Raw genomic sequence first — 23,958 nt, 5'->3', positions numbered from 1 at the left:
AATACTGTTACCACCAAATGAGGTAACGACACGGAATACAGTAACCACCAAAGGAAGTAAGGACACGGAATACAGTAACCACCAAATGAAGTAACGACACGGAATACAGTAACCACCAAAGGAAGTAAGGACACGGAATACAGTAACCACCAAAGGAAGTAAGGACACGGAATACAGTAACCACTAAAGGAAGTAGGGACACGGAATACAGTAACCACCAAAGGAAGTAAGGACACGGAATACAGTAACCACCAAAGGAAGTAAGGACACGGAATACTGTTACCACCAAATGAGGTAAGGACACGGAATACAGTAACCACTAAAAGAAGTAAGGACACGGAATACAGTAACCAACAAAGGAAGTAAGGACACGGAATACAGTAACCACCAAAGGAAGTAGGGACACGGAATACAGTAACAACCAAAGGAAGTAAGAACATGGAATACAGTTACCACCAAAGGAAGTAAGGACACGGAATACAGTAACCACCAAAGGAAGTAAGGACACGGAATACAGTAACCACCAAAGGAAGTAACGACACGGAATACAGTAACAACCAAAGGAAGTAAGAACACGGAATACAGTTACCACCAAAGGAAGTAAGGACACGGAATACAGTAACCACCAAAGGAAGTAAGGACACGGAATACAGTAACCACCAAAGGAAGTAAGGACACGGAATACAGTAACCGCCAAAGGAAGTAAGGACACGGAATACAGTAACCACCAAAAGAAGTAAGGACACAGATAATACAGTAACCACCAAAGGAAGTAATGACACGGAATACCGTAACCACCAAAGGAAATAAGGACACGGAATACAGTAACCACCAAAGGAAATAAGGACACGGAATACAGTAACCACCAAAGGAAGTAAGGACACGGAATACAGTAACCATCAAAGGAAGTAAGGACACGGAATACAGTAACCACCAAAGGAAGTAAGGACACGGAATACAGTAACCACCAAAGGAAGTAAGGACACGGAATACAGTTACCACCAAAGGAAGTAATGACACGGAATACAGTAACCACCAAAGGAAATAAGGACACGGAATACAGTAACCACCAAAGGAAGTAAGGACACGGGATACAGTAACCACTTAAGGAAGTAAGGACACGGAATACAGTAACCACCAAAGGAAGTAAGGACACGGAATACAGTAACCACCAAAGGAAGTAAGGACACGGAATACAGTAACCACCAAAGGAAGTAAGGACACGGAATACAGTAACCACCAAAGGAAGTAAGGACACGGAATACAGTAACCACCAAAGGAAGTTAGGACACGGAATACAGTAACCAATCTATTGTGTTATATAATTATATAATTCTGGTTCCACTCCTTTAACCTCACGCTGTTTGATAGTGAGGCCTTATCTTTGACGCCCTATATCCAATGACGACCTATATCCGTTATGATCCTTGTAGGCATGGCGAACTTTCAGACAATAATATATTCATTCTTTGTCGTCTCCTTGTTTCTATATCGGGCAAGCGCAGAGAAGAGAATACTATTATCCGACCCGAACTACGTCATTCACATCGAGTCGGCCCTAGCTGAATTGACAGCTAAAGTGTACGCCCTCCAGACTAAATTCAGTACCCAACAGGATGATTTGGACAATCTGGAGACAACGCTTCCCGTCACAGGTCTGTATGTGTGACGTCATCATAAGGATCTTATCTGTCCGATTTCTATTACAGTAAAACCTGGTTATACTGGTTAGGAAACTAGTGTTATATGGTATACATTGTAGTATACAGGGACAAATGACTTTACGGGTATCTTAATAACCGGCACTGCTGGTGGCATTTTAATCCCCGATATTTGCCGTTAACCTGTACGCCACGTACATTCATATGAATGTTGTCAGCGGTTCAGGATATACCACATATACCAGGGTCTTTAACCTAAGTTGTATGACACCATGAGACGCCTCACTCTATGTACTCGCGTTAAAATTTTAGATGGAACATCATATCTTAACAGTCTTTTGATTTTATTTCCCTCGATTCAATATCCCTTCGCCTCTGGAAGAGAACTTGTTAATAACCTACACCTAAGACTCTTTAGAAATGTAACGAATCTTCGATATTTAACAGCATTTCGTTTGTTGACATATAATACTGAACATAAGATAATTTAACAGTAAGCTTAAACTTGCTATAGTTTTCTTGTTGTATACCTTGCAAGAGGGCTAATGTTATAAATATATTAATGTTGATATTGTATCAGAAAAGAACATATCAGTCAAACGGTGCTTTTAATGCGGTAGGTAATTTCTGCAAAGTTGTTAATAAACTACACCCTACTTATTTACACACATATAATATAAATTACATCCCTCCAATAATCAATGGCAGTTCTTTATCGAGATATGATAGCATTATTTTGATGTTGATGAAAACAGTGTAGTATGGTTTACTTCCGGTACAGGAATAATTTACTCCTCTCTATTGGAGTCAGTTTAGAGTGTTGTTATGGTAGCATATAAATAACAGTATGAGTAGCTACAGATCAAATTCGAGTTTTGGGGTCAAGGTCGAGGTCACTGTTACTATTAATAGCGGGTCCAGTAGGGGACATATATATTGCCTTAGCAATGCTCTCAAAAGGCATGTTTGATTAGTATTAAGTGTAAGTACATGTACAGATTTATGTGGAGTTATACAGGCTATAGAAATATTCGGAGTAATATTAGACAAGGTGTCGGAATACTAATAGGTCTCCGAGTCTCTCCTGCTATCAAAGAATAACCATTATCACCAGCAGTGTCTAGTCACCGTCTCAGGTGCTCGGCTGTTTGCATATATCGTTGATGGTCTCAGGACGAGGGGCGAGGGGTCTGGGGGCCAAAATTTCGGAAATGATTATAGCACAAATTTTGCAATGCCCCCCCCCCCCTTTTGGGGTCAAGGTCGAGGTCACTGTTACTATTAATAGCGGGTCCAGTAGGGGACATATATATTGCTTTAGCAATGCTCTCAAAAGGCATGTTTGATTAGTATTAAGTGTAAGTACATGTACAGATTTATGTGGAGTTATACAGGCTATAGAAATATTCGGAGTAATATTAGACAAGGTGTCGGAATACTAATAGGTCTCCGAGTCTCTCCTGCTATCAAAGAATAACCATTATCACCAGCAGTGTCTAGTCACCGTCTCAGGTGCTCGGCTGTTTGCATATATCGTTGATGGTCTCAGGACGAGGGGCGAGGGGTCTGGGGGCCAAAATTTCGGAAATGATTATAGCACAAATTTTGCAATGCCCCCCAAGACGTCTGTACGATATTGTGGGAAGTTTCTGTACGATATTACGATTTTCTGTATATGATATATCGCTCATTCCTGGTAAACATGTGCTTGCTCTTCGTTGTACTGCCTCTAATCTGTCCATAAAGTTTGCCTTCCACGCAGCCCAAAGCTAACTAGTGTAATTCAACTCTGATCGTACAAAACTTTTGTATAGCTAAAGGAAAGTTTTATTATCTATGAAACTAAATGTTCTCCTTAAAAGTCTAAAAATTTGGTTAGCCTTGTTAACTTTCTCACTAATATGGTTTTCAAAAGTAAGTTCTGTCAATATCCTTTTACTTGTCTGTTTTCTAAGGCTGTTTCCTAGCAATTTGTATGGTTCTGTTGTTCCTTCCATATTTTGTTGTGTGCGTTCGATATGCATATGCTTGCATTATGCCGGATGCATCTTCAAAAGCCAGGTGTTTCTTCTGGTTCTCATCGTGTCCAGATCCCGCTGTAAAGTGCGTTAATTATCTTGTTTTTATTAACTTTAAAAGTCTTGGTGACATCGGCAAATATGTAAATATCAGTTTCTGGTAGATCGTTAATAAATATCACGAACAGTAGAGGGCCAAGCACTGATCCCTGGGGGATCCCTAACGTGACATCTGTCCATTCGGAATGCACACATTGCATAGATACGCCTTGTTTCCTTTCGGAAAAAAAAAGATTATAATTTCATCCGAAATTCCGTATGCACGTAACTTATTTACTAAGTGCCTATGAGGAATGGTATCGGAAGCTTTTGTTTCGTTTTGATAAACCATGTACAATATACAGTCTACACAATAGCCTTTATCAACTGCGGTTGTCCATTTATCTAGAACTTCTAGTAGTTGCAGTGATGTAGATCTTCCAGATAAGAAAACATAAAATTTGTCCTCATAAATGTATCCATGTGATCTCGCACTATTGTTTCCATCATCTTACAGACGACAGATGTCAAACTGACAGGTCTATAGTAACCACAAAAAAACCCAGTTGTCTCCCTTCTCGAATATAATGATACTCGAGTTCTTTTCCAATATTTTGTGTCCGACGTTTTAAAGATCCTGGAGTTGGCGATAGTATGGACCAAAATTCATAAATCGGATACCAAATATATATTTAAAAAAAAAAGTTTTCTTGATTAAAAATGGTGTTTAGCAGCAAACTATAATTATGCCGTTTTTCATGACCGGCAACTTTATCTTTTTAGATAATTTGGAAAATGGATCTCTCTTTCGATACCAGATACACGAAGGCGCTATACGTTACTGAATAAAAAAGTACGGTTACTTTGTGAATATTGCTGTATATTAATGAAGACTCCATATCAGTACTGAAAGATTTGTTATCTTTACCTTTTCTGGATTGTCGGACTGTCTGCTGATTAAACCTCGTGTTAGAAAGCTTTGATTACCTACTTAAAGTATGCAGTCTCCGGAAATGCTGAAGTTTTATTAAAATAGCCGGATAGACATTGTTTGATATATGTAATAAGTACATTTTGCTGTTTGTAGTTTCCGGGGCTACCTTCGTGAGATGGGGACGTACAACGTGTCCCGGGAACGGCACGGAACTGGCTTATGAAGGTATGACGTCATTAATGACATCTTGATGATGGGTATACAGACTAAACGGTGATTCGTGGGAAATTTATAATTGTCGACTTCGCCTCAATGTTTGATTTGTGTTTAATGTCTTGTCAGCAGGATAACATACAAAAACAGCACAGGAGGCGTGATAAAAATGGGAACGTAATGCGGTACAAACCGGAAACACAGATCTAAATCCGAAATAATCGATTTGCATATTGTCGTCGTACAGAATCACACATAGAATTTAGTTATGTTTTTCATTTTTAGGTCGGGAATTTATTGATATAATTGATATTAAAGACTGACTAAATCCGAATAAATACTTAAAATGATCATATTGCCTAAAATATAAAAATGTTTTTTCACCGACAGGTGTCGCTGCTGGAGCTCTATATACGGATACAGGCGGGGCGGTGGAATATGTATGCATGCCAAACAATCCTGTACACGAATTCACGGATTACGTCGATAACGACGCACACATGTATGGCGCCTTGTACGAATCAAAGGTGTTCAGTTCCACAAACACCGGAGACCGGGCGCCTTGCGCCGTTTGTCATGCCACGACTCGGGCGTCCCAACTCATGGTGCCAGGGCGTAATGCATGTCCTTCGGGTTGGACCTTGGAATATCACGGAATCTTATCATCCGGGTACCGCGGCCACAAGGCTGGAACTCAGTATATATGCTTGGACGCAGCTGCTCAGTCCTTGGCTTCGTTTAGCAGTAATGCTGTTGGTAAATTGCTGTACAGGGTTCGCGGGAAATGCAGTTCTCTCCCTTGCCCACCGTATTTAGATGGTAGGCTGTTGTCTTGTGCTGTCTGCACCAAATAAAATTGCATTCTTTTTGCATAAACAATAATTACGTATTTGTGGACTTTATTATTTATGTTCAAGTTCACTCATGTATCTACAAATAACCACAAAGGAACTATATATTTGTTCTTCATTCGATAACTCATGCATGAGTACGTAAGCATCAAAACATTTACAAATTCGTTACCAGGTACTTTGAGAAAATTGCCAAAAACACAAGATTTATAAACAGTCCCTTTTCTACAAAACATGTATTTCCTTACACGAATGAGATCTTATTCTTGTCAGCATTCATATTTGTTTTAAAGAACAGATTTCTCGATAGATATAATGTAGTACCCGTTACAACAGATAAAGCCAAAATATTCCAAATGATATCCAATCTATTTTCGTTATGATTTTCTTTTTACCCAAGAGTGTTCATCAGAAAAATCACATAATCATTCAGCGCCTGGTCAGCAGTGTAAACAGGTTTATTGATAAGGTAACAAGTTTTATTGAGAAGCGATAGAGTGAAGCATACATCACATAAAAGTCATATTTGATGATTTTTATCATTTTCTGGAATGATACGGCACGGACTATAACCGGAACAGACTTTTCTGTCTCCACATCGAAACTTTGGTAACTTACGTGCATGGAACGTCAACATCAATAAACAACTGGTATATGATAAAACATTGCTACGTTTACCAGCGATACAAAACAATATAAAAACATTCTCCTCAATAACTGTGTGTTTCTCAAGCGATACAAAACAATTCAAAACCAATCTCCTCATTAACTATATGTTTCTCTTGAATATTTGATTAATATATCTAATTTTAAGTGTTTTATGTTAAAAGTAAAATTCGATATAAATTATATGTAGTCTCAAGGTGATGATGACGTCACCACTTTATGACACCACCGCCTTTCTAATTTTGGTGTGGACGACCTGAAGCATTATCAGTTTCCGTGCGCTGTATTTGTCACCAAGGGCAACGATGGTACCACGGTCATGGCTCATTGTGACGTAAAACACGTCGATTCCGGTTGAAAATGCGCATATCTCACTTCCGTCTTCAAGCCGCCAAAGTCTAATCGATCCATCACGGGACCCGGAAACGACAATTTCGCCATCTTGCGAGATCGCCGTGCACCAAACCTAAGGCGAAAAAATAACACTTACATACTTAATACGTTATAAAATATATCTGTACTATTTGATTTTCGTTCTGCTAGTCACATGAGGAGTATATAACATATAACCTTACCCTGTCTCCTTCATTTCGACCGAGATTACCGAGATAATACATAAAACGTCTCTCATTGAAAACTACGCTATCGCAGCTAGGAGGAGCATTGCAGCATCTCCAGTTAACTCATTGTTAGGGAAATGTGACACTGTCCTTCTAGCCCATATATAACATTACGACAGTTTCTGCCATTGGCATCCTGGTGATCCATTGTTATCTCCGCGACAGAAATAGCCGATTTGGCCAGTATTAAGAATATAATAAAGTTTAAATGTTTACCTCATCTGTGTGTCCAGTCAACGTTCTGGTCAGCTGCTCTCTATCCATATCCCAAATCTTCAGTGTCTTATCTGCTGACGCGGAAACCAAGAACTTTTGGTCCTGTGAGAGCGCAAGCGCAGTCACTGCATTGGCGTGGCCATGTGATTCCGAACCTGCCAAAAGATTGCGACGTGTTTGTCCAGTGCGCAAGCTCCAAATCCTGAGACTGCCATCTCGTAGACCAGTCAACGCCTCGTCGCGTAGTAACAGAACGGTACAATCCGAAAAGGCGTCAAGTTTGAGGATATTAGGGTTTTGAATCATACCACTTGCCGTCGACATGTCGAACGTAAGATACTCCATCTGATTGTCGAAAGTGTTTGTGAATCCAGCCACACAATATTTATCATTATTGGACAGAGCCAGGAAGTTGACGTAATCGTTATTGCCGACCGGGGCGTCGTATCTGACCTCTTTCTGTTTCTGGTTCCCCATCAGGTCCCACACGGTTATGGTGGTTCCGTTTCCGAATTTGTCCGATTTTGCAAAAACGACGGATTCCTTGTTATCCGTCAAACATATAGCTGAGCAAGTGTCGGAAGGACACATTTCCAAAGGTCTTCCTGTCACAAAGTTCCATAACTGTAATACATCATAATTAATGTATAACGTATGCAAAACTATCGACAGTACCAAGGTAATTCTATATTATACATACACGTTTAATGTTTGATTGCCATGACAAAATTTAATGACATTACCATGCATTACCACAGTCGTCTAGTCTTTTCGTATTAAAGACCTTTGTAAAACCGAAATTTGATCTAAACATTCATCCGGAAAAATGATTCCAAAGAAAGAGAAACAAACTTATATATATATTACATAAGTATAGTTAAGTAATTTTTCGAAAATTAAATGCTAATTTCATCACGTAACAATAAGCTTACCTGAAGATTTTTATGAGTGACACCCTTTCCTATCGAGAAAGCATTGACATCTAGGTCAGCTTGGACGGTCCCCACGAGGAGGCTGTCGTAACAAGCCAGATTTAGATTGGATGATCCTGCTGTATCTCCTTTCATTATCCTCAACAGTTCTCCAGTCTGCGCATGCAGATACAACATAAACGTGTGGTAATTGTACACTAAATTTAAACTATAAAGAGTTCTCTCCTCCTATGTAAGAAAATGTCATGATAAATCTCCACCTGGTCAACCGAGAACATCAATTGTGTATATAACGTAGTACAATGACGAAAAATCTTAATTCTCATCTCTAACACTCGGATCGTGTGTTTTGTAATTACATATATACTATGTATACATTAGATGTTTTGTAAATACCAAATCATATCAAACATATTATGTCGCGGCGTTCCCTACCTGCATATTCCAGACCTGAGGGGGGCCAGAAGAAGACCCCGTAACGACACAGGAGCCATCGGCAGTCACGAAACAACAGTCGACTCTCACCTCTTCCCCGGCCGCCCCAGGTGTTACTGCTAGGGGCGAGTAAGACACCTGTCCGAGCTGGCTTCCAGTTCCAACCTGAACAGTATAACAGTCATTTATAGCTGCATCACACATAGATAGATTTTAAAATGTTTCGATAAACTTGGCTCCACTACTACACTTCTTAATTTACTTATAAAATATCCTCACATCTAACTGAAATATTTCTTACTCATCTTGTTTACTATTTGACGGGCAGCTGAGATAAGATTATTTTTTCCTTGTTTTATTTACTCCAATGGATGTCGATGTTTGAATTTGCACTTGCGGAAGGTTAAAAAAACGTGTATACCGTGGGGAGTTACCGGGCCTCGTCATCCAGGTGACACGGGTAGCAGAACACGGAATTTTGTATTTCTTTTATTGTAATATCATATCTAAGTGTTTTGGGGAGTGAACTTTCATTTGATGGAATCAACCGATAACGCATTTTTTCTTATTTTTTAAATTGTGTTAGCTGGCAAAATGTGAGAATATGATATATTGATAAAATGTCTATATTGTAACCCTGGCAATGCTTGTGGAAAAAAATCAACCAATCGGTGCCTCTGTCGCTACTGAAATGTATGTCTGTTTTTGTCTCTGTTTATCCTATTGGCTAATGGGAAGGCGAACATAATGGAATTCGATAGTCTATCTTTTCTGATTCAATTGTAGCCAAGAACCGGCAATCACGTCAATTAAAAAGGATTTCGTTTGTACATACAAGAAAGGTTATCAAGGTTATACATTAATATAATAAAAACCAATACATACCTGATACGTATTGATAGTAGAAGTAAACCCTTCCTGTTTTGAGGTGTTACTTGATATGTAGTTTGAACATGTCTCGTTGTATCCCATTGGGAAGTCATAGTCGGCATTTGCAGAGTCAACAAGACCTTCTGTGCTGCTGCTACTAAGGAAAGCTCCCCCACCGCCACCGATCGAGTTGGAATTTATGTTTGTAGCCGACACGGAGTGTGAAAAAGACGAAGACTCACCAGTGTCTACCAATGATGTCGTTGACTTCATTGTTCCCGAATCAATCAGGCAAGTTGTCGATCTCATCGTGCTGGTATCCCAAGTAGATTCTTCATTAAAATTAGAAGCTTCTTGTTGATATCTATCATTTACGACAGTTACGCCAGATGTGGAAGAGTAGAACACTTTGGAACTCTTCATGGTAGAGTTTTCCGTTGACTGGCACGCGGAGCTATGTAAAGACTGGCCGCCAGACACTGTGTATTTTGAATCACCAGAGGCTGAGTAATATGCGGAACCTCCTGCATTCTGATTTGCATCATTGTTAACAATGGTAACTTTTGCGCCATCGCTGGAAGCTGCATATCCATCCTCTTCGGCACATCCACTAATTGACTTCGCCATGAAAAGACTTGACATCTGTTGTTGAGCGGTTTCCACTGTTGATACACCACCGGTAATACCATCACCGGCCACTTTTGCACCTGAGATACTCGCACTAGCCCCTCCACCTCCACCTCCAGCACCTCCGCCAGTCGCCACGTTCCCTCCGTCGAATCCAATCTTAGCAAGATCAAAGTATCCGCCATTTCCACAACAGGGTAAGATACCCGGTTTACATTGCCATAAAGCCCAAAGCATACTTGCTGCAAATGCCAATGTTCCTAGTATTGTGCCAATCAGCGCACCCGCCCTGGGTCCTGCCTTGGTCATAACTATTGGGATGGACACAGGTGCTCCAACAAAATTTTCAGCAGTAATCGGTAAGGTTTCCGGAAGTAGCGCGCCTCCGCCATCCATACTTGGAAGCACACCATCTCCAATGTTGATTTCCTTACCTCCGGGATATGATCTACCCACCACACCACCACCTCCAATGTCGGACGGGATGTATATATATCCACCATTGCCACTGAAAGCATACCAGGATTTTGTAGTATTAAAGTCATGAAAATGTAAACACAACCTTTTGAAAATATCACCAGACAACAATTATTTAAAATGAAGAAAACGGACATCTGCCCATGACAATGTCTCGAATTTTTTTTTTTATCTCGGATAATATTAGAACGGAAGGATCGCCAATGACATTAATCTAAGTATCGCAGAAGGTAATGCTACTTAGTAATGGTATTTGAAGTCCTTTTACCTTGGTTGTATCAGTATGTAATGATAGTTGAAGGCTTATAACATTGGCTATACAGAACATTGTCGTTGCTAAGGACCTTTTACCTTGGTTCATGTGGTACCAGTAAGTAATTATAGTTAAGATTTTTAACCTTGGTTAAACCAGAACGCTACTATCTTAAATAACGATTTACCTTGGTCGTACTAACACGTAATTTGGAACTTCGCTTACCCTGGTGGTACGAGCTCGTAATGGTGGTCCCGAATGGAACTTATATCTCCCGTCACTGTAAAGCCCACAGTGTTGTTCGAGGCGAGATATTGATCAATCAATCCCATCCGATTATAGTAAAAACCTGAAAAAAAAAGAGATTAATTGTGGAACTAAATGTTTACATATCTCACAAATTAATGTTGCATAAGGCTATCCAAAGTGCCATCCTTTAACCACAACGTAGTGCCCCGGAAAAGGAGTCTTAGTATTCCGTCAAATTTTTGCCACAAAGGATTAGCGAGTGACATCCGAAAGTTACTGACAACAAATAGTATTTCAATTATTGCCACCGACTCGTTGGGGTCTGTTCTCAGTATCAAAGACATAACTTGGATAAGAAATAATTACAAAGCTAAAGTATTTTTAGTTACTTTTCAAACCTCAGCATAAAATCAAAATCTAATGAATAGACAGCATACATTTTGGGTTTTAAGTTTGTACAGAATACACAAGCCTTTACATAAGAATTAAGCAGTTTTCAGATTTTCCAATATACTTTAAAAGTAGGAACACAATGTACACTATCCTACCGATTTTGTTTTCAAACTGGACTGATCACAATGAAATACCGACAAATGCACATAAATGATGATCAAATTCATATCCGGAAAAAGTCAATAAATGGCCATAAGTTCTCTTATAGGTGTCAAAATAAAAAAAAATCATGTTAGGAGGCACAACAGTATTATGTTACGCATGACCGAAAATCTGAACGCATAACAGTCTTGTCAAGGGACATAACTTCGATAAAAGATCGAAAAACACGTAAAGGTGCACAGCTTTAATAAGAGAATGCATTGGCGGGAATACTTTGTCTGTAAGCAGAAGGTATGAACAATCTGGTTTCAGCATCTTTCCTTACGTCGTTATGGAGATACAGTTATAGGTAAACGGCAATGGGAACTTTTTCAGTCAAAATTGCGAAATTATCATGCAAGGACTCACCTCCCATAAGGCCATAAAACTCATTACTTATCCCTCCATCTGAGGATGGTCTGCCGCCAAGGAAAACATACTTCAAGTTATCAAAGGAGGACGCGGAACCTTTCAAACGAGAAGTCGGTAGTATTATTAATATATAAGTAAACATGACGAGATGCTGGAGAGATCTTTATAGTGTGTCTATTGTCCAACGATTTGACTGACGAAGAATTACTATGCTAAGTGATATTAGTACATGTGCTAGTTTATGAAAGTCCTAGATAATGGTAACAATTCAGACTAAAAGTGAATAATCTCGACATCTAAACCAACCAAATTCATCGATGTATCTTTGTAAAATACACCGCGTGAATCAAAGAAGGCATGAGTATGTTTACGCTTCACGTTGACGACAACCACAGGTTACAATGATACTGTAAGTATAAGCACACTCCATTCCAAACTCTATGTATTTAAGTCAGCGCTAAGCCTACCGTCAATTGTGGTGATGACGCCGTCGACCGTGAGACGGGCTCCCGATTCGTCCCTGTAGAAGTGTACCACGTGGTACTTCCCATCGTTCAGCCTCTTGTCCTCCAACGTAAGCGTTTTCACCCCTGTCCCAGTATTATAATCAGCTACCAAATTACCACCAGCCTGCAATATACAGACACCAATATCTATGACTTTATGCCCTGTATATAGGTTTAGCTGCATTTAGGTTTGTCATTCATCACGTTCCCGGAATTTATCAACAGTTAATTAACTTGAGTGTAATGTGAACAAAAATCAGAAGGGGTTATCATTTTGTTCGCTATGTTTTCTGTATAAAGCCATTTCGAGTTGTTTTTTCAAATAAGAACGATTAATTAATTTCATATAACATACTCAAAGTTCCAAATTCAACATATATCTATATACATTTTATATATAGTAATTTTTGGTATATTTTAACAGGAACCGGACACAAAATCAGTCCGGTGTTCGGAATTCAGAGGGATCGGTATTTGGAAGTTTTTTAATACTATAATAAAGAAGGACCAATTCCGTACAATGACAATTCGTTCGGTATTCAGAGGTGTTCGGTTTTTAGAAGGTTCGGTTTTCGGAAGTTGCACTGTATATATAATTCCAATTGCTCTGGTCGGATAACTCACCATACGTATTACGATGTATTCCCTCCCCGAGGAACTCTCCAGTCTCACCAGAGTGCCATCTGCTCGCTTTGTCATGAAGCCAAACACAATGGAATCCTGTGTCGAGGTTACACTTTGTTTTAATGTGTAAGATATCACGCCAGGCTGTTCTCGCTCCCCGAAGTAAATTCCAGGCGGATCTACAGCAGAAATAAAACCCTCTTTCATCTACTTATCATCTACTACCTATGATTGCATTCCCTCCTCATATCTTAAATTCAATGGTTTAAGTTTCTAATCTTCCTGATACCAACATTAAATGTTATCAATGTCTTGATGTTTCTAGATATTTACTAGAGAAAAAAGAAAAAAGAAAAAGAAACAAAAATCTTCTTGATACCAATATTAAATGTTATCAATGTCTTGATGTTTCTAGATATTTCATAGAAAAAAAGAAAAAAGAAAAAGAAAAGAAAAAAGAAAAAGAATATAAGACTCTTTCATATGTGTATATGTAGGATAGGGATATTCCACCCGAGGGGTCACAAAATGTGGTGAAACCCGAGGCTTGCCGAGGGTTTTACCACATTTTGTGATCCCGAGGGTGGAATATCCCTATCCTACATACACACATAATGAAAGAGTCTTTTTCTCTCATATCATTACCGAATTTCTGGCGAAAGTGTCCCTCAGCCATCCATTTTCTTCAATTTTTTAATTTCTTTATTTGACGTTTTTACTAAATATACTTGTGATATTCTGAAAGATCATACCCTATTTTGCCAAACTATGTTTGAACACAAATTTCATTCATTTTGTGGTTAAGTGATGAACGAATGAACTATTCGCCGATAAAAATTACCGTAACTTGACCGACTTTTACGTGGCCGTGATCAAATTGTCAATATCCGAGAAAAAGAAGTTCTATCAACAATACTGAAAGCCAACGCTGAAATGAGTTTTCCAACTTCACATATAATTTGATTTGCACCTCGACATATTTAATCATTTCACAGAACACACTGTACTTTTAAATGTCAAGTCAAATTTTTTTATATAAAATACTACGTCACTGCATGACGTCACGACTGTCATTGGAATTCCATTCATAGTTCAAGGATATTGAGAGTGATGTCGATCTCGATCGCCATGACGCGGCGATGTTTCGTGGCTGGTAATTTTAAATTCACTGTGATTTTGGCAACTTCGTGTGTGAACCAGCGAACAGTGACTCTATACGAGTATTCGATCTTTTCTGTGACATAGGATTATATGTGTTTAACCGGTTGTCTTGATGGAATGACGAAGGTAGGTCAGTCGATAGGCTAACGATGATCAGATTGAAAGGCTAGGATGGCAGTTAGTTTCATGGTTACTCTACACAAATATAGACTCCGAGTTACAATCAAAATAAATATTTTTATATGAACATCGAGGGGTGTCATTTTTACCGAATGTTCGTTCATTTAAGAGCCAATTCCCAACTTCCAAATACACAGGTTACTGAGTAGGCCTAACAGTTACTGACAGTACAGTACAGTAGAGTAAACAAATTCCAGGGCCCCCTGCTGACGCAAACGGAATCATTTCATAGGTTGTGACGTTTGACATTTTCTTTTTTTATATTTTTTTATGTATGGCTTTTATTTTACTTCCTGTCATTGCCAGGTGATTGTGTGTGTTTACATGTTTTTAATGACAAATGACAATTCTGTCGGGTAGGCAAGTCTGTATTGTACTGTAACTGTTACAACAGGCCTGTAGGCGTAGTCTAACTGTTTGTTACAGTAACGGAGTTATATGTTCGCTCAGATGAAATGTCTAATCGTTTAACCGTGTAGCCCTATTGATTTACTGCTGATATGATATATATTTATCTAAGAATGTATGTATTTTTATAGTTAAGTCCAACGTTTCAAAACCGACACCGACGAAAAGGACTGTCGGATGTGAACACAAGCAGACGACGTTGTGAGAGTTGTCCCCCTTGAACGCAGATTAATCCGCGCGCGTGAAATGCTATGTAAGATAGATTTATCTTACATAGCTATCTTACATGGGCAAACTCTATCCAACATGGCGAGATATGAGAGAAACAAAAATCTTCCGGAAACCAATATTAAATGTTATCAATGTCTTGATGTTTCTAGATATTTCATAGAAAACATAAAAAAAAAAAAAAAAAAAAAATCCTGATACCAATATCAAATGTGTTTCTAGACATTTCCTAGAAGAAGAACAAGAATAAAAAAGAATAAAAAAAGAACAAATAAATAAACAGGTAAATAAATAGATAAATGAATAAATAATTGACATACATAAACCACAGTGTGGGCCTGAGTAGCCGGTTTCGTCACAGTCACACTGGTAACGGGTCACTCCTATACGACACGCGCCGCCATGTTGACAGGGGTCCACAGGGGGACAGAACCCGGTGATTTCTGTCGATAAACAATGTTTACATGTGAAATGGTGTAAAAAAAAATTAATAGATTATCAAAAATAATGTGAAGAAGTATCAAACAAGTTATTAAGAATGGTTGAATAACAATGTGGATTCAAAATGGAATAAAAGTGGTACAGTCATGCTTGATAGTCTTCAGGCAATTATTTAGACGCTTAATGCATAAACAAATTAATTGTTTCTTATTGACGGTCTCGCTATCCTCAAGTAATAGCAAACAACAACTCTATCCGTTTGTAGGCTAAACATTTTGTTAAAACGAAGCAGTTCTACATCACAACAGATAGTCATACAAAAACCAGAGTCGGGAGCTTTTTGTTCGCTTTCTTGACTCATCAAAAATCTTTCTGATAAAATGTTGTGTTACCTTTGCGATCATTCATATTTGGAATATAAATTCGACGACATTTCGCCTAATTCTATCCTTGTAGATATTTTACCTTGGCCTAAACAAATCGCTAGATATACCAACAGTGTAAACCAGGTTTCGATAACTTCGCTTACCTTTGCAACTGCCGAGAATAACGGATTTGTCCCTAGCGTACATGTCGAGAGTTGGCTTCCCAGTGTTGATATATACCGATGCCAGACAACCTATGAAGCCGCTGTCAGATCGCAGAACGCTCTTGACAATAGTATTGGTGACAAACATGTTTAGTGGGAGTCCTCCAAGGAAGAGGGGGCGAGTTGGTTCCAACTCGGTCATTATCAGTATCGAATGCTAAATAGAAAGAAAAAATATGTGTCAAATCGTCCACTTCATCAGAAAACGGAAGCGCTGAAATGATGATGAATGCTAGTGCTACCTCTACCAAAGATACCATTAGAAGATCACACGGCATAATTGCATATAACGTTATTTCATTGCTATTCGATTATTATTGTCATTATTGATATTTCGACCAACGCAACGCTTAACGACTGATTTCAAAACTAATTTTGAAAGCTTTCTTTAACATTAAATTGCATGCATTCCTTGAACCCTTCAATATACTCAATATATTTTTTCGTCCGTGATGATCACAAATGAAAAGTTATTTTCCCCCCAAACATTTTTATAAGCATCACATATATAAACTAATGAAGACTCACCATATTCTCGTCTACTCGGACCTGATATAGCCGGCGGTTATTCCTCATTGTTCCCTTCACCTCAAAGCTATGCCATTGATTATCATTTACCGACTTCTTCAAAACTATTTCCGTATTATTTCTCCCTGTGTTACAAGCAAATACAACATTCCTTTGGACCAGTTCTAGGGCAATGAACTCCCCATTTCGTCCTTCGTTGAAAAGAAGGAGCCCGTTTTCCTGTCCTGTTCTGAATTTAAACTTAATGTGGAGAGATGTGGAGACCGGAAGTGTGCCCAACTCAAGATATGTTGCCCTGGACGACAGCGTCACAGGGTCATATAAAAGTGGGTCATACGCTTCGGTAGGAGTAGCGTTAAACCACGTGATTCCAGAATTCGGAACGCTGTGGAGTCTGCCGATTATGTCGATATCATCGAAATAAACATTCTGCATGTAGCCTATGAATGACGGTAACTGTCCACCAACGTTTATCCCTGTTCCACTTCCGGTTCCGCTGCCGAGATGGATTCCACTGATGTCGATGTAGAAATCATCTCCACTGAGAGTACCTTTTAATGACAATTCATCACTGGCTTTAACAACAACTGGTGCATTTTCTCTTTAATGAGTCATTACCGACCGATAACATTGTAACAGCCCAACTGATGATCGTTGTCAGAATGAAATGTCATTTATTCATCATCTTCGAATTTAAGTCTTTTTTTTTTATATACTGAATTTTTCCCCTTTTGAATATTTAATTTACAGCTTAACTTAGAAACTAAGCTTTATTTTCAAGTATACTTTTTAAGATTGTTTCACATTTATCAAATTAGTCTCATCTGAATCAGCGTGATTTTGGATACTGCATATCCCCCCCCCCCCCCCCCCCCCCCCCCCCCCCCCCCCCCCCCGAACACGATATCATTGTTTAAAATAGTAAAGAAAATCCGTTTTCCCGTTTTAGCAAAGAGCACGCATGCGCAACCTACCGGATATGTGTGGTCTCTGATCCACCCATACTTCCAACCTCTCGTCACGCCGCTGGACATGCAGATTGTGCCACGTGTTATCGTTCAGGTGCGAACCGGTTGAATGAGTCTGGTGGATATATTATAAATCTACATTATAATAAATGCAGACTAGTATAGTAACGTTTTGTTTGACTGTAAATCCAAATTCAAGTCCTCTATCAAATATGGTTGCCTGTTGGTTTCATCCTTAAGGTGAAGAAACATTATCGATATCTTTGAAAAAGTTAAAGATAACTAACACTTTTCTCAAAATCACCCACTTCAAAGATATACAGATCATTTTAATGATATTCGAGTCATCGAAACATTTAATTAAAAATCCTTCAAAGTTCAATGGCTTGGTGACTTACGTCAGTGATCCCGTCTCTGTATACCGTGATTCTAACACTGCCATCGACAAGTTCTCCTTTAATATAGTCATCACTAGTATTGGAGTAGGTCTGGAAGAGCATCGCCCGTGGGAACAATGTCTTAAAGCGGACTGCGATGTCGTTTGTATACGACTTCTGTGAGACCTGTTTACGGTAAATAGCACCACGGTTTCCCGCAAAGCCACCGACTACTGCAACTAAACGAAATTGATGACAATTCGTCAATTAGAAACAGCGAATGTTTAGACATTCTGATACTGAAACCATCTTTGTCGGCCTGAAGATATGATATTGTGATACTAAAGTACCTACAAGTAGGCTTTATTTTACAAGGTCGATATTGATATTGACATTTGATCAATATTTCCTAAAACCATATTGATACCTTCTCTACAAAAAGAAAAGGGTTTATGTTCAAAACATGCCGAGTTTCTATACACAGTGTCTCTGAAAATTGATTAGATTCAACATGCTTTGGTGACTTACGTTCGGAACACGTCAGGCCTGTATATCCGGTGGCTGTACAATCACATTCGAACTCGTCAAGATTGCTGTAGCATGTGCCGCGATTGCATGGATTTCCTCCACATGGGTCACGTGTTACACAACCAGCGCTTATGGTGGAGTCGTCGGACGGAAGTGACGCAATACCAGACAATTCGGTGACTAAAAGTATGGGTAACATTTATACAGGCAATAAAACGGTATGTATGTAGTAAGAATACTATTACAAACTACAACTATACATGTGTATCAATTATTTATATACAAACAGTGCCCATGATGTCTAAATGTATTGCAATAATTGAATTTTATTCAAATCTCATAAATTAATTATTGATTTGAGACATGAAAAATTGCTTTTCGATTTATTCTTAATCAACACAATATTATTAAAATCATATTTTATTCATGGTTGATCTTTTTTTCTTCATATCATGTTGGTTTCATCTGCAAAAATCTGAATCGATTGTCATTTGTCGTTTTCCCAAGGTAAATACCTGTAGCTGTTACAACGAGCTGCATCAAACAGCCATTGAAACCTTCGCCGGACCAAATGTAGGGGGAATAACTCGGTAGACCGCTGATGAACTGTCCGCCATTAAAATTCCTCTGTGTCTGAGTGCGAGGGTCCAGGCGTTCTTTCACAGTATTACTCCCTACAGACGCCATTAGGACATCATCGAGAACGGCGAGGCGGACGAAATTGGCCTGACCGTTGCTGACCGTACCAGTTGATATCTGACGTCGCCTTTTCCCTTTTCCGAAGTTGAAAAACAAGTACACTTTGCCATCAAATAATTCGACTCCAAGGAATATGTCAGAGTTCAGTCGCTCTGCGAACCAGATTAGACCTCGTCGATCAAACGTCCGGAACGAGAACTGTAGGACTCCATTAGAGGTAAGGTCTATATAGTTTCCTATCTTCCAGGCGGATGAACGGAAGGTTGCTTGTTCAAGCAGCATAACCGACTGACCAGATGGGGTAGGAGTGGTAGAAACACTAGGACCTAATGTTCCATCCTGGTCATCAGATACGGTTACTTGGCCACTTATACTGTAGCTATGCCTTCTTATGTTAGATGCCAAGTTCATCAAAGTTTCTGAAGTCCCTTTCTGATATTTCACCTAAAGACAAACAAGAATATTATATCGGGTATCTACAGATCACTACAACAAACCGTGTTAGAAAGGTTAACATTTCTGACCTCGACCATACAAGATTCTGGAAGAGCGTTGACTTTCCGATAATGATATTCTATAAAATATTACACGGAATATTTCACTTAATAAAGTCTACGAATGTTTATTTTAGTAAGTCCAATATTGCTAGAAAAAGGGAGGAGGGGAGATTCTTTACAAAAGAAGGCTGGAATAAAAACAAGACATACTATGCTGGGATATTTAACAGAAAGGATTACATCAGTATAATTGATGAAACGAGTGAGGTTTAAATATTCCGTGATTTATGTTTCTTGGTCGCTAAGGGTTACTGTATAGATGCTGCACTCCTCACATATCTACTTTAATAGGTATCTATGCTATGACCATAAACCTACCCCTGTCAACTGTCCATCGAAGCCACTGGACACTTGACCACGGGTGTACGAGGCTGTATCAGGAGAGCCCCCCACGAAGACCTCCCCAGTGGATGCCAGCTGGATCGTATTCCTGTAGATTGTTTCTTTTGTCAATCTATCGTCGATGTAGAACTTCAGCTGAAAAGAAAATGGAAATGTGTTAAAACGAAACAGATCCATTAAGCAGTTTCACATTCCTCGTAAGGATCATTATTATTAATAATAATCCATTATTATCCAATGTTATCAATTGTTATCGATTGTTATCCATTATCATCCATTATTTAAGAAATAATTAACGATGATTCGTGTATTGTTGCAGGTATACAACGAGGACGAGGATATTTTGCAATTAAATTAATAACGAGTTATTAATTAAAATTGCAAAATATCCGAGTCCGAGCTGTATATCCTGCAACAATACACGAGTCAAAGTTGATTATTTCTATTCTACCATGTACTGTTTAGTTCTGAGACCGACCTCTTTCTAATAGAGAAAAAGCAAAGAAACCCAGAGAAAACGTTGTAATTTATTTCTGGAGTATTGCATTATTTGTTGATGAAATATACAGGCAATACAGTACTACGATCAAGAACATCTATCATATGGCATTGATTTTGAAAAAAAAGGATAAAAAAAAAAAAAATAAATAAAAAGGGAGGGCCTCCGTAGGATTCGAACTCGCATCGTGATAAAAAATTATTTAAAGACTAACCCATTAGCCCACTCGGCTATAGTAACCTTTTATAAACTGTGTGAATATTAGATATATAAAATTGTAACAGCCGTGACTCACTACCGTGTATTATTGGCACGAGCGTGGGTTATTGGAAACTAAAACCCGGTTTTAAACCAATCAAAACTGACGTTACATAGCAAACATGGTAGAATATCAATTATTAAATCGATAACTTAAGTTGTTTAATTATGTGTCCCTTCTATATTCCTCCCAATATTTCAGAACGCTTTAAACAAACTGACCGAAAAATGAACGCTTTGATGCTTTACTAATATAATTATGATAATTTGGAGTTAGATATTTATCACAACAGTTTCATCAGTTTTCATCAATAACTAGACAAAACTTAACTAAATACGAACAAATATACACAAAATTTGGGATTCAAAATGAGAAAAGACTTTTGCCTTTACTTAAGAAGCTTGAGCCAAAACTTTGACATCTTAAACTACCATCACACAAACAATTTCATTGATCGGGGTAAATGCGCCTCGGCTGCCATGTTTAAACTAATCCAAATGATATCATGTTTTTAAAGAGAAACACAAATTAGCCTAAATATAAATCCATATTATCCGTACTCACATTCCGTCCAACTTTCATTAGCTTGAAGTTATGCCAGGCACCGTCGGCTAGGTTACGTTGTGACCCCAGATTTAAAAGCTGTGGTGACCCTGTACCACTATCTATACCAAACACAAGATTGCCACCCTGGAAAAACAATCTCACTCACTGAAAACATGTTTTTAAATTGGTTAGTAATCTGTGGTTATAGTATTATACATTTCACTCAAGAAATTGTTTGACGTCTACAGAAAAGTTTTTAATTTGATAGTTTCGTTATGATATAAATTGTATCTAGTTGTGTGTTTGTTTCTGTCAGAATATACTAAAGTTAAGATTAACTAGAACGTTGTTGGCCTTTTCAAAGATATTTTGCTAACCCTGGCACCTGTTTTAACTATAAATAAGCGTGTTGGTATTTTGTCTTCTGTGTTTGTGTGATATTGGACGAGTACGTCGATACTGGCTTGAATGTATTTGTTGTTTTGATGTTGTTGGTTTTTTTTTTACATTCTTTACCTACCATTTATTGGTCCTAATGACTGTGTGTCAAACTTTCAATCTGTGCTCAAACTGATTAGTTTAGATTGCGTACAAATTACATGGGTTAGCATTAATAGATAGTGTCTGTCTGAATGGAAGCAAGCGAGGGACCTTACTGTTTGAGGAAACCGAAAGTACTAGCCGAAAACCCAAAAAGGTGGCCTATTTTGAAAATATATGATTTCTGATCAATACATATTTTAAATATAGTTTGTTCAGGACTAGCACATGGAAAATAGTTTGAATTGCTATTTTTTTAATGTTATTTTATGACATTAACTTACAATGCTTTTTAAAAAGACCTTGGCAACACATGGAATGCTTTGTAAATGTATCTGATAACGTTCCGTGAGTAAATATTCGGCAAATACAATATGATACAACAAAGTTAATGCATACGCCTGTAAAATGTTTACATTTCCAGTGTACTTTCTGTTTGGCTTTACCAACGAAATTGACGATTACAATGCGGTAAACTTTAGTCTGGCGCGTAGGAATACATTCGGCACTCATACGCTTGTTTTCGAATTTTAAACATTTTGTAAATTTATTTTTGATAAACTATGATGCAAAGCAAAACAATATGTTAATTGAAAATGTAAATTTTAGGATTTTTTTTCACGGAAACGAAAAAGAAAATGATGTTATTGTGGAACTATTTTCTGCATTGTATTCTTCCTCTAGTGAACAGGCCAAATTCAAATCAGCTTTTTTTTTTTTCATTTTATCAAATATCGGGGTGTTCCGTCATAGCGTATAACGGCCAATAGATGACGCTTTTTTAAGTAGAGCTGATAAAAAAACTTGTAAAATGTAAATATAAGAAATTATTTTGTTGTTTACTGGTGGTTAAATTGCATTTTTGTACAAGTATTTCAACATGACGCGCGTCATTTAAAACATCTGTAAAAATGCAGTTTACAAACTAGTTAACAAGAAAAAAGAAATATAAAATACTTAAATGAATCCAATCTGTGGAAAATGAATTGTCTTACTTTCATCGCCAGATAAAGCGTCTGCCCGTCTCGTCTTTCCATCCAGATAAGACCGTCCCTTCTCAGGGTTCGGAAGCGGACAGCAAATGATTCGTTGTTGGTGGTCTGTTGAACGATACTTGGGTAGAATGTAGCCAATTGACTGAGGTGATATATCACATAGCCACGCCCACCCGAGAATTGTAGCGTTTGTTGTGTCACGGTGTCAGGTGTCGGTACCGGGCGGTTAGCTGTAAATATAGTCGTAATATTAAACTCTGAAATGTCAAACACCTCTTTCAACTCGAAGTTAAATGTTGCGATTCAGTTTCTAAATTATACCACTGCATCTGTATAATCTGATTAAAACAACCGCTTCAGAAATTAGCTAGATATATTTGTTAGTGAACAAAAACAAATGTCTCCAGTTATATAAGGATATTGTGACTTAACAGCGAAGTACTGAACATCGGCTTAGGTTATGGAACTTCACAATATGTTTCGTCAAAAACATATCTTGAACGATTATGATGAAAAACTATTATCAGAAGAAAAGGTATCAATATGCATTGTTCTGCCATCATCTACATGTAAGTTCCGTGTTCAGGACATTCCTGTTTTGTCATTCGGGGTCATTTGTTAAAATGATTCAATGACGAAGCACTGTACATCAGTTTTAGGAGATGTAAATGCACTGCAAATTTGGCCAGAGTATCTTCAACGTGTAGAAGTTATACCCCCCCCCCCCCCCCCCCCCCCCCCCCCCCCCCCCCCGGGACACATTACAGGAACCAGAAAAAAAGCATACAATATGCCTTCCTTCGTTGGAGTTCACATACTATTTCTCGATTTAGGGTTAAAATCCAGTGAGATGCAATATAAACAATTCCGATTATAAATGATAAGGTAAATGGTGACATACAAACCAAGAATCACTTTTTCTTTCGATGTTATGGTATCGTTTTCATTATTTTAAA

At 38.3% G+C, this 23,958-nt stretch overlaps 2 protein-coding genes across 2 annotated transcripts in view; one reads left to right on the top strand and one right to left on the bottom strand.

Annotated features, from left to right (window-relative positions):
* The first annotated feature begins 1,394 nt into the window (after positions 1–1,394).
* Positions 1,395–5,747, top strand: LOC117317614 (short-chain collagen C4-like). The gene is made up of 3 exons (XM_033872463.1): positions 1,395–1,655; positions 4,806–4,877; positions 5,256–5,747. Exons 1-3 carry the CDS (start codon positions 1,421–1,423, stop codon positions 5,717–5,719), a joined length of 771 nt encoding a protein of 256 aa, XP_033728354.1. The 5' UTR covers positions 1,395–1,420; the 3' UTR covers positions 5,720–5,747.
* Positions 5,748–6,158: 411 nt separating this feature from the next.
* LOC117317613 overlaps positions 6,159–23,958 on the bottom strand; it is a 31,878-nt gene continuing 14,078 nt past the window's right edge. The window contains exons 10-28 of the mRNA XM_033872462.1: positions 23,003–23,232; positions 21,486–21,611; positions 20,140–20,298; positions 19,081–19,708; positions 18,566–18,745; positions 18,059–18,276; positions 17,667–17,775; positions 16,693–17,243; positions 16,105–16,321; positions 15,455–15,577; positions 13,158–13,336; positions 12,495–12,657; positions 12,025–12,123; positions 11,038–11,161; positions 9,471–10,590; positions 8,586–8,750; positions 8,151–8,306; positions 7,219–7,842; positions 6,159–6,848 (exon numbers count right to left, since the gene is read on the bottom strand). Of these exons, the coding sequence (XP_033728353.1) occupies positions 6,600–6,848; positions 7,219–7,842; positions 8,151–8,306; positions 8,586–8,750; positions 9,471–10,590; positions 11,038–11,161; positions 12,025–12,123; positions 12,495–12,657; positions 13,158–13,336; positions 15,455–15,577; positions 16,105–16,321; positions 16,693–17,243; positions 17,667–17,775; positions 18,059–18,276; positions 18,566–18,745; positions 19,081–19,708; positions 20,140–20,298; positions 21,486–21,611; positions 23,003–23,232 (5,420 nt within the window). The 3' untranslated portion in view covers positions 6,159–6,599. The remainder of the gene's footprint in view (positions 6,849–7,218; positions 7,843–8,150; positions 8,307–8,585; positions 8,751–9,470; positions 10,591–11,037; positions 11,162–12,024; positions 12,124–12,494; positions 12,658–13,157; positions 13,337–15,454; positions 15,578–16,104; positions 16,322–16,692; positions 17,244–17,666; positions 17,776–18,058; positions 18,277–18,565; positions 18,746–19,080; positions 19,709–20,139; positions 20,299–21,485; positions 21,612–23,002; positions 23,233–23,958) is intronic.

This window comes from Pecten maximus, chromosome 19 (assembly GCF_902652985.1).
Source record: "Pecten maximus chromosome 19, xPecMax1.1, whole genome shotgun sequence".
Lineage (NCBI taxonomy): Eukaryota > Metazoa > Mollusca > Bivalvia > Pectinida > Pectinidae > Pecten > Pecten maximus.
The sequence above is the reverse complement of the archived record's forward strand: the minus strand, read 5'-3'. Positions and strand labels throughout refer to the sequence as shown.